Genomic DNA, 12259 nt, shown 5'->3' with positions numbered 1-12259 from the left:
AGCATATGAGAAGCTTTAAAACAAACAAACAAAACAAAAACACCACCCAAAAAAACAACCCACAGGAAAGACTGTTTATTTGGTGTTGGTAAAGAATGAATCTAAAGGACGTTTACTTCAGCCCAACATTTCCAGCTATTTACAATTACTTACAATAATAAAGAATTTAGATCTCCCTGTGAACTTCTAAATTTTAGCTGTTCTTATATTAAAATCACAAAATTACTAAAACTTTTAGAAAATTCACCCTTGTTTTGACATACCGTAATACATTTTGCTCTTACAGGGGGACAGTGTGCAGGCAATACACTGCCATGTGATTCCAGATCTGGTAACGTTTGTGACTGCCCTGAGACAGAGCCTTTGCAGGATCCACAGCCCTTTCTCGCTCTTTGATGCCCCTCCTCTTCCTTCCTCTTTGCTCTCTGAATGTGTTACCGTGTTCAAGAGAACTATTCCTTGTCTTTCAAGGCTTAGATATCATAAAACTACCATGTCTGTCAACAACTGAATACAATGCTTTGGTCTTTGGACACATACAGAACCCTTATAGTTATTCATCCTGAATGTCTGTCATTAAAATTTATAGCCCCTTTGGAAAAAAATATGGCATGAGATACTGTGACAACTAACATTATTTGATTAACCCCTTGAACAACGCAGGATATAACTAATCCCATAAGGTTAAAGAAAGGGAGAAGTTTGTCATTTGTAGATAGAGCTTTATTGTGGAAGACCTCTCTGAAAAGTGGACAATAAATTCCAGAGGGGTTGATTTGGCATAGCAGCTGATCACTCATTTCCTTCCTGGATGAAAAAAAAAATATTTCATTTTCATGAAAGAATTGACAGGGGTGGTAGTATGTGCTTTCTGCTTCTGCTGCTTAATTAAGGAAAAAAAAAAAAAAAAGCAGTGCTCTGTAATTTTATGATCTTTTATTTCCTTTAATTTTCCCCTTCCCTTCACACATTCTCCATTTGAACCATGGACAACGGTGTGGAGTCAGCCTTCAATTAAAACGATTTCGCACACATCTGCAGACTGCCCATGAGATTCAGGTACTTCCTATTTAAAGTAGACATTAATAGAAATACTCTGGTATGACAGTAAAGGATAGCCGATAATTTTGAAGGCTTCATGACTCAGGGACTGGCCATACTGCTGTTGTATAGGCTACAAGTATATTCAGGGTTCATTTTAAAAAGCAGTAAGTTTAACAATTTTGGCAAACACCCATGACAGTGAATCCATGAAAGTAGTATTTGTTTTAATATGCATCATTGGCAATTACAGCAAGCAGCACCAAAAAGGCCAGTTTTTACACAGCTTCCCTCTCCCTACAACTTTGGGAAATAAAGGAAGTCTCAGTCCTACCTTAAGTCACCCATGATCAAACGATGAAACCTAAGTGGTACAATTACTAGTTCTCTTGTACAGGAACTTTCACAAACTCAACAAGCTGAGTTATCTAATAATTAGCTAAAGCAGATCACCCAGGTCTTTCCAAGTACACCTAGGAGATACGCACTGAATCATGCATGCTGGCTGATGCATGATGCCCACCCCAGCCGTTACCAGCCAGAAGTAATAATTCAATATGAACATCAGCTCTGTGCTTGGTTATGGTTAAAACAGAGAAAATAAGTATTAGAAATTAGTAATGAGAACAGATAAACAGCGAACACTATGAAGTTATAGTAGAAATCTAGGTTTTGTCTGTACTCTTAACACTGAGCACAGTTCTGGTCCCCACAGCTCAGAAAGGAGATAACAGAAATGGGATATGTTCAGAGAGGAAGACCTAAAGACACCCTGCAAGGAACAACACTGCAGCACTGAAAAGCGGTAACTGAGTGAGGATGAGGATACAAGCAGCATGGACACAGTGCGTAGACATGAACTGCTTGTCTCTTCCAACACAGGGACTAAGAGGAATTCAAATGAAGCTGAAGGACACTGCCATAGCAATTATTGGGCAATACTAAGGCTGCAATAACCAACCTGCCAAAATCCATCATTCGCTTTGTGCAACTGCAGGGAAAGAAGTAACAGCAATAACAGTGCCCTGACCGAGACATATTAATACTTTCCAAATAATTTTAAAAGCTGTAAACACAGCAAGGCATACTACATGTGCCACAGGCTTTTGTATTTGTCTTGTACATGGATATTTGAGAGCTTGTTTGCACTTGTCTCAAATGCTGAGTGTCAACTGAGGCGATAAAGAGCAGTTTCTCTGTATCATATCCACCGATCATTTTTGGAGTTTCAAGGCCGAAGTCCATTTTCTCAGATGACTGTGGCTGGATGAGCAAAAAAGAAAACATGAGCAGCCTGTGTTTCTGTACTGCTAAGTAAAGAAGGGCCACGGACTGATGCCAAAGCCAAATGGCAATAACTACCTCAGTCCCACTGCTTAGGTCTATACAGCATGGCATAAACCTGTACCAGATTTTTCTAGGTCAGCCATAACTGGAACAGGCTGAAACAAAGCCAGGGAGTAAGCTACCAATTAATCAGTATGGACTACCAGGAATCTTACACTCCGGCTTTTCTTTACCCAACAGTATAGCCAGCTATTCAGATGTAGTATACCCAAATGCCTGCCCTATTTGCAAATCATTGTGTGTCCCTCTTCTAGAAACAACCTAGCAAAAATAATCCTGAAATCATGGGTAAATGACAACAGCAGAGTGCGGGCAGTAATTGCACAGTGCTAAAGAACAGACTGTCAAGCAGTCTTCACATATACTGCTCACTAAAGCTCCCCAAAATAATTTTCAGGGTTTAAGAAAATGAGTGCGCTGAAGTAATGGTACTTTAGACCTGAAACCTATACAATGTATCATTATCACAGATTACACCCCAGTTCTCAAAACAGTAAAAATAAATAAATAAATAAATATAGCTAATTTTTCTTAAAAAATTACATGTGTGTGTGAAAAAAAGAAGTCTCCACAGGGTTGAAGGAAATGAATACTTGGGCATAGGCTTTGTTCTGTCAGACATTTCCCAGGAACAAAGGCTTCATAACCTACAGCATTTTCATTTTATGAAACAACCAAAATAATAATCAAAAGAAATATTGTATCAGAGAAGCACTTAAATTTGTCATATTGCAGGATGTAGAATATATTCCTCCTGCTGCAATTGTTGATGCAATAAATAAATGAAAAAAAATAAGTGATGCCATCACTGAAATCCCTGTAACACTGTAAGCAGAAAAAATTCCACTGATGAATTTTCATCTATTTTGTTCACAAAAAAACTTAAAGCTTGACGCAGTAGATGTCAGCTTTACAGGAGCATGATTTTGTTTAGTAATTCCATTACTCTCTTAAATTACATATTGTTTTGACCAATAAAGACTTTTTTTACTGCAGAGTTTGGGATGTCCAGCAGTCACAGAACAGTTGGGCTGGAAGGGACCTCTGGAAATCAAGTAGCCATAATCACTGTTCAAAGCAAGGCTAATGTCAAAGTAATATTGAGCTACTCAGGACCTTGTCCAATTGAGTTCTATGTCCTACAGAGCTTCAGTTCACCACAGATCAATCCTCTGAAAGTCAGGAAATACAAAGAGAAGGCATCACCAATGCCACTGTAAAATTGCTTTGCCGAAGCTGCCAAAACCCACAAAGAGTTTTCCAGGCTCCGGGCAGAACATCTATGCTATCTTCAGAGGGTGGAAGGTTTCCTTACAGCAAGCTAGCAGCGCTGTGAGACCAGTGTGGGCTGACAATATGTCAGTGGAAAGGCTGGGTATATATGATATGAGAAAGAGGTACAAAAGCGTTGGCAAAAGTTGGTAACAAATAATTCCACCTAAATCATTCTATGATTCTGGCTTCGGATCCTTTTGCTATAGGGAACTTTCTGCAAGTAAATGGTATATAAGGATGGATCGAGTGTTTGATGATGGGATCAAATGAAAGCGGAGCATTTAAGAGCACTATGGAGTTGTAAAATTTGTCTGCGTGGTGTTGCTGTGGAGCAGCCTCAGAATTTGAATGCTCAATGGTGTGGTTGTAGAGAACTTGCCCAAATACAAGTAGTGCCAAAGCAAAGCGAGTTTTAGGATCTCCTACATGCTTTTTTTTTTTTTTTTCCTTGGGCAACCTTATGTCTCTGCAGATATCTGATCTTCCTGCACAGCGTCCCAGTAGCAGGTACCTACTCAGAACCTGACTGTAGTAAGGACAGACTTGCAGTTAGGTTCAAGTCCTTCTGCTGGACTTCGTGGATTCATCAATCTATCCTGAGGTCCCCTTAGATTCTGATTTACATAAGGGAATAGAAGAAGATGTTCAGCCCTACGGAAAAGGCAGCTTATTCCTCTCTTCTCTCCTTCCACCTGTTCCCCAGTTTATATGCACAGGGCGAGAGAAGAGGTCATAGATGATGAGTTCTGCAGGCACAGGCTCACTGAAATCCAGCTTACTTGTATATGGGAGCAGAGACAGAGGGATAAAAATGCCCTCTTGGCCTAAAATATGCCTGCTGCCTTTCCCCCAGATGTTGTTACTTTCCAGGATACCATTCTGAACTACCATTCCCCCTCCCAGTTTCCACTGGAGTTCTTATGGCTCTTTTCTGCAACTCAATCAGCCTCCTCTTTTCCAGTCACTCTTCACAAGAACCATTAAGCACCTCATTTATTTGTTTATTTTTTACTATAAATATGGCCAGAAAGGCTGTACCATACTCAAATAATGTTTTATATATAAACGTATTTTAAATGTGTTTTCAATTATTAACAGCTAATCCCTCCAAATCTGAATCCTCAGGAAGACATATTGTAACCACATACCTATAGTTACTTCTCTGATTTTCAGCCAAGGCAGAGCCCAAATTCACAGTAGTTAGGTATAAGTCCGATTCTGAGCCACTAACGCCTTTGGAAGCAGGTAGGGAAAACCATTTTGGTAACATATTTCTGCACACAAAAATCAATTTGCTTGGTGAACAAAATCCTACGCTTCACTGCATTGAATTCAGCTTCCCCAAATGATAGGCAGCATCTAGTTACAACTGGAGAAAATGCTGAGAAACTGGGATTAGCCAAGGAACTACTACAAACAACAACAGCAACCCGTGACGAAATCTGTGTACTTCAAGAAATGCTATGGGGTCTGCCCACACCCTCATCCCTGGAGACTGTATCTCAGAAATCTCTTGCTCATATGATCCCAAGTTTTCATCACTTCATCACCTTGCACAGCACAGAGATTTCCGAGCCCCCGTGCTGCAGCCGTGCGGACCTGCAGTATACCCCAGGGTTCTGGTCTCTCTATCATCTGGGGACCTGGCCAGGCACTCCGCAGCGCCCATCTGCTGCACACAGATGGGCTTCCTTGCCAAGGAAACAAAAGCGGGAGGGAGGGGGCTGCCACACATCCTAGTTGTGCCCTGATATGCCCTAGACAGACTGTGACCAGGGCACATACCTCTCCTCAGGTGGTCAGATGTATTCCCAGGTCCCGTACTCTAGAAATAGTCCTAGAAAACCTGTTTTTTTAAACTCATAGGCCCTTCTTAACTCTGTGGCAGGGCTGGTGCTCTGCTTTGCTCTAATACACGTTGAGCCTTTAGCAGAGGAGTGAAAATATAGGAGAACGCTTAATTACTTATTTTTAAATGTGCAACAGATATGCAACAATTTGAATGTCTAGACTATAATTTACATAATTGTATTTTAAGCCGAAACATTTTAAAATTATTTATTTCCTGCTTCTATGCTTAAGTGCTTTGCTGGATTGGGGCCAGACTGCAAGATCGAGCTGAAGGTGCATAAATCAAACCTTCAAAGAAATGTAATGTTCACAAAGACTGTATTTGGTTGAGCAAATTTAGAAGAATGAAACCAACTATGAAGAGAAACTAGATTGGCTGAAAATTAATAAAGCACAGCTGGAATTATTCAATTCATCCATATTTGTTGCTTAAATGGCTCTAGGGCTGAGGCTTGCTGAAAGAAGATACTTCAAGACTCAGGGGTCAATTGCTTTTGGAGACAAATTGACCTACAGGAATACACTTGTCTAATTTGGTTCTTGCAGTGGGGCAAGTCTACAGAAATATATAACCAAAAAACCAATTTAGATTCCAGTGAGCAGATATCAGGGATCAAGTTTAAGGTTCCCATAAATTTACATCTATACACTAAAAGATTAGTAACTTTTAAGCTGGGTTTCTTTGCTAAAAGTAAAGACTTATGGATAAAATCTGAGAAAGAAACAACATACGTGCTTATTCCACATTCTGTTAGATAGATGCCACACAGGCAGCTCATTGCTGTGGCTAGCCCTGCAGTATTTCATACAGTCTGGTCATACTCAGGGAGTGCAAGTAACTATTGCTGGCTCAGCTCCTAGAAGAAAGCATGCTCAGATCTCACAATCATTAATTTTGAAACTAATTTTATGTGCCAGTTCAAATATTGCACTTTTAGTTAAATGATCTTACTACTGTTAAGTTATACTCTGAGATCTGTATCTATCCATACAGTTACTAGCTTGCAACGAGGCCTTCTGAATACAGTTATCCATTCTAAATAGAATGCTTTTCTCCTAAATGGATTTTATATATTCATACATCAGTATTGTTTCCTATTCGAAATTAGGAATGTACTTTATAAAACAGCACCAAAATGGACCAGTATTAAAATATAAAAACAAACTTTAAAATAGAAAATTATTTTAAGATATACACAAGTCCTGAAGCTGGCATTAGCCTTCCAAGAAATCTAGAAAACTTAAGCCCAGAATTTACTACGGCACGTAATGAAAATTTCACTCTCAGTCAACACTAACCTTGAAAGAGACAGTATTTTTTATCTTAAAGTTGCAATCTTTTAAATTCAAAGCAAAAATAGTATTTCCAGTTAGGTAATTTACTAGGAGTGAAAATGAAAAAATAGATTCACATATTTCACTGTAAATTGTCAGAAATTTTATCACTGTATCACGGATAAATGTATAGGAGATAGATAATGTTTTATGTAGGAAAACACTTTCAGTAACTCCAAAAGTTTTGATTATTTTTTGTTTCCTTTCACCCTGCCTTTCACTATTACTAGGATCAATGGAAGTTTAAAAATAAATGATTTTTCAACAAATATATAGATCCTGACTAGCATTACCTTCAGAAAATTTACAAGGTAGTTAAAGGCACACCTGATTGTTTGGAACTGGTTTCAAACACATTAGCAGTCAGAAGGAAAAACATACAACTACATTAATCTTTTTAGTCTTCTTTTCTTAGAGCCACACAAGTTTAGGACATTTTCTACATTTTTCTTCTCAAATCATGGAACTAATAATTTTTCATAAAAGTATATTTAAAAAGTGTTACATGGGAGGTTCACTGTCCTGTGACTTTCAAGCTGCAAAGGCCCAAAAGCGGAAAAAACACAGGATCCAAACACAAGGAAGAGAATAATTTTACTGCAGGACCCCATGCGGGTTTTGGTTGGTTTTTGTTTGTTTGGGTTTTGTTGTGGATTGTTTGGGGTCTTTTACAGTAAGCCATTTTTTATTTCTTAAGTGATTAAGAAACTCTATCTCCTCACAGCCATTAAATAAAGAGAACCCAGAAAGCGGGGTAAATTTCTGTCTAAAATAAGCAACTTCTCTTTAAAAGAAAGATATTCAAAACCCTAGATAAGTAACTCTGAGACAAGTTCACTCTACTGAAGCAAGTGCTGGATGCATTCAAAGAAGAAAGATTATACTATTCGCACATCGTCACATAGGTTTTATGATGCAGCAAGTTCAGATGCCATGTATCTGTATCATTTATATACCCAAAGGCTTCTGGTAATCTCAGCTCCACAAACGAAGCACCGGTGAGTTTACCTGTATAGTCCTCTGAGTGCCATCAATGGTGACAGACAACAAGGGTGAAGCCAGGTTCCACTCGCTGGTCACATTTAGTTTCATCCCATCAACTTCCACCTGTTGTGACACCAAACAAGGCTGTTACTATGAAGACAGACAGAAAACTGATCTCAAGTTCATTACTGCATACAAAGCAGCAACCATTTTAAAACAGATGGCTCCCAAACAACCTGTCATGTTTACTGCTTCTGCCATAAAAGACAGGGTCCAACAACAGAGTCTTCCAGCTATCTCTGGGGAGAGGTGAAGGACCTGTGAACAGCTGCCTCCGAGTAGCAAGGTTTCAAGTGATTTCCAGCAAGTAACAAACAGCCATCCAACTTTTAAACCTATCTGGACATGCTACATTTACTGCAATTAGACAAGTAATGCATATAAATTCCAGTGACACCTTGCAACCCACACAACAGGGCTTGCATATAATATTCTCTCCAAGGACCAAGGAAGAACTTTTCCTATGCTTCTAATGAAGGGGTTTTGCATTGTTATCTTAATTAATATGAGGCAGTAATTAATTCTTCAGTGTTTTGCCTCAAAGTCCAGAAAAACTTCACAAATTCTGTCATGTTTTCTTCCAATATACGGCTGATCAGAGGAATACAATTTCTGACTTGAATGCCAATGTTTATCCAAGAAAGAATTTTTTCAAAAAAAAATCATCCCATGATGTTTATACAAAAATGTTTCTAGGTGAAGAGCAAAAATTCTGAGTTCTTAAGAAAGTATAGATCAGAGTAGCTGTAATGACACTTCTGTCATTCTTCTATTGTATGATACTGTTTAAAAGCACACATCATGCATTCAACACTAAGAGCCTCAGATAAAGAGCTGGATTATGAAAAAAAAAATTACTATACATGGACTAATATAATTAATGACTGATATTTGTGGCATGTTTTGAACACTCATGATGCTATCCAGGGTTGGTGAATATGGTGTCAGTTATATATTTTACTATAAACAGAAGAAAAATAATGGTTGGCTGATTTCCTTCCTCTCTCAAAATCTCCAAAATATTTTTGATCAGTAAATTACAGATAATATTGATAATGACACAAATATTGCATACATTCTCAGTAAAGGAAAATTACTGCATTTAAAATAAAAGCTGAACCCAGATTTCACAAAATAAAACTTAAAAAGCCTATTCTTTTAGATCTCAGACCCAATCATTATTCCACCTTATCATGAGAACAGGCAACTGTAACTTAGAAGAAATCCGTAACAGAGAAGTGCAGACAAGCAACTGTATAATTTGATAATTTTATTTCAGAATTTTCTTAAGAAAAAAAAAGCTCTGGCTTAAAAAAACTCTGATTTTATAGACTTCAGTTTCAAACACAAAATCTGTCTTAGTGATGCAATCTACTCAATTTCAACAGGCTTTAACTAGAAATAAAGTTACACATAAAGAACATGAAGAAAAACAAGTCATTTATAATATTTCACCAACAGGCCAGATTAGCCGGCATGCTTTAGGTACTTTACACTGCTCCAGTGATGCAAACCAGCCACAAACCTGGCTTGAGTTAGACCAGACCTGCAGGTGGTTTGCATTGCCAGAGCACTGCAAAGCAGCTGGAACATGCTGGTGAACCTAGCTCGCTCTCAGCAAACCTGATTCAGCAAATACAGTCTTTATTGAGAACAGCAGAAATATCTGGAAAAGACTTTCCAAATGGAGAAAAAAAAAGCAAATCTGGTGCCGTGTCTCAACCCTCTTTGATTACCAACTGAACTTTGATAAGGCAATTATTTAAAATGCTGCCTGTCATTATCACTATAACCAAAGAAAGACTGTCTGCGCTGGAACCTGCATCTGAAAACATTTACCGTGTTTCTCCAGGGAACGAGAGCAGACAGCATGAAAGCATACCAGACTACTGGCCACCAAAAAAACTTCAACCGTACATGTTTGTTGCACTGCAGGATTTACACACAGCCTTGCAGAAAACCTATAGCTGATACCTATAGTCCTAGGTGAAGGGTGTTCCAGTGGCAACATGCAAGTCAATACCTCCACAACAAACTCAACTTAATCATTAGCTCTTTTGTCACTGTACAGATGAACAAAAGAAAAGTAAACCAAGTGTGTCACAGCAGTAAATGACCTGTTCAGATCCCTCACAAGGGTCTATACAAGTCTAGCCATCATTGAGTCCAGATTATGTTGGTATCAAAAAATTTCTGGTGGAAACCACCCTGAAAGAAGAGATGCAAGCAGTCAGATGGTAGGTCTAAACAAACAGTGGCACTTTAGGAACACTATGGCTACTTACATGCAGTAGAAAAACCTGCAGACAATATATTGCCTATATTATGTTCTCCCCGTTCAAGAAAGAATAAAGGGCCAGGGAAGGGGGGAAGTGTTATTGGAAGTAATGTGTACCCCCATAAACTGCAGCAGTCTTCTCACAGAATAGCGCTACAGGCTCTTAACTACTTTCACCTGGGGCTCACCATAGTATGTGCAACTGGGGAAGATGATGTGAAGCCAAGAGGATCACAAGGGAGTTGTTCGTCTTTGCTCCAACAGGTAGGATGACAAAGCCAGGAGGTCAAGCCATCAGAGAAAATGAACAGGGACGGAGGGTAACATTTATCATGTAATGAGCATGTTACTTTCACTACAAACGAGAGGAAAGTCGGGGGTAGTGGGGTAGAAAACACCAACAGAAGAACCCAACAACAGATAGGAGTTGAAATTAAACTGATGCTTTACCTAATGGCGCAAATTTTCCTTCTGCAGCTTGGCAGCCAACAGCTGTGCAAGGTTAGATGATGGAGGTAGGGGAATAGATAAGATATTCTAAGAACTTGTCAGAAGTCTGCATTTGCCCTCATTCTTCCTCTAGTAATTGATATGATAACAGAACCTAACAAATGCTGCAACAAAACCAGGGTCTTTTTGCTTTAGTCTTGGGGGGGAAAGGGGGTGCAGAGACAGACACAGGGATGACTAATGAAGAGTTGCATTGATAATTTCCTGTTTTATTTCATTTCTGTGCTCATAAGACACCATAAACAAATCATCACTCAACAGATACCAAAACTTGAACTGTAGGGGGGATATTCCCATCAAATCATTCATGCAGCGGGTCACATTGTGCTTTACACCACAGCTATATAGTCTAGCTTTAGCTGCAACTACTCAGTTCCAAGCGTATGCACGTGTGTGTATATGTGTGCATATGCATGTTGGGGGGGGGGGGATTACTCTATAGCAGCTATGGTGGTTTGAACCATTGCTACACTACATGAATGTGGGTGGTGAATTTTATTTTATTTTAAACAGGATTGTCTGTCCCTGTGTAAGGGCATAAAAGATAAAAGCAGCCATGGTCCTCTTTACCGTTATTTCCAATTCAAAAGCTATTGTAAATGAGGTCTCAGAAAGAAGAATGACAAGTCCAAGCCACGATGCTAGAAAAAGGTCAACAGCTTACTCTACTGTCACAACTTTGCAGACTTTAGCTGGCATGCACCTGAACTACACAAGTAGCAGCCCCTTCACCTCTTGTGGACTGAGTTCCTGATGTTCAGCATGATAGGTACCAGCTAACCAATAGTGCACAGAGCTGCAAAGCATAATCTGCATTCAGTTCCTTTAGAGAACATCATTTGGCATTCTATATGCATGTCAGGCAATTAAAGAAGGCAGCACAAGCCTGAGTGTTATAGCCCTGTTAATTTACTAATGCAGAGTCTCGCATACATCTGGCACATGTCACTTTTTTTCTCCTGGAAATGAAGGTGGTTTTCCAGGAGACTGGAGGGCAGCCCAAGCATTTGTTTCCTGCCTGATGCTTCAAAACATTATGCCTGAGGTTCCTCATGCCAGCCTCGAGTCTGATTAACTTAAAAGTCTGCTGACTTAAGCCCACATTTCTAATTTTGCCTCCCAGCACAGTGTTTAACTGGACTTCAACTTGATGCTTTGGGTTTAACTCCTGGCCTGGGGTCCTGACCCTAACTACTGGGTTAGGCCACCCCTACCCCGATTCCTTACACCCCTTAACTCCACCTCTTGCTACAGCAGAAGTAATGGCATTCTCTACTCAATCACATCAACCAAATGAAAAATCTTTCTCTGCAGATCTGCCTTGCTGAAATCCTTCTCTGATCAAGACAGTTGTACACGAAGATGTTACCTTTCAGGAAAACAGACATTACTGTTCACAGAAGATTTACGAATATTCAGTGTCATAGACTCAATCCCTTCAACTGGCATTAATTTAGCTGTAAATCTAAGGCACATCCACCAGGCAGCAAGGACTCTACAAACAGACACCTTAAAATCATCCTGCAAGGAAGGAACAATGGTAGTAAGCATCACTGTTGTAAACATGAGGTAGTATAC

At 39.3% G+C, this 12259-nt stretch overlaps 1 protein-coding gene across 2 annotated transcripts in view; it reads right to left on the bottom strand.

The window, feature by feature from the left end:
* Positions 1–12259, bottom strand: part of PCCA (propionyl-CoA carboxylase subunit alpha) — a 291871-nt gene that overhangs the window by 65452 nt on the left and 214160 nt on the right. For both annotated transcript variants that reach the window (XM_080377685.1, XM_080377686.1), the window contains one exon: positions 7858–7956. In XM_080377685.1, coding sequence (XP_080233811.1) covers positions 7858–7956 — 99 coding nt within the window. The remainder of the gene's footprint in view (positions 1–7857; positions 7957–12259) is intronic.

This window comes from Falco punctatus (assembly GCF_963210335.1).
Source record: "Falco punctatus genome assembly, chromosome: 2".
NCBI classification, from domain to species: domain Eukaryota; kingdom Metazoa; phylum Chordata; class Aves; order Falconiformes; family Falconidae; genus Falco; species Falco punctatus.
The sequence above is the reverse complement of the archived record's forward strand: the minus strand, read 5'-3'. Positions and strand labels throughout refer to the sequence as shown.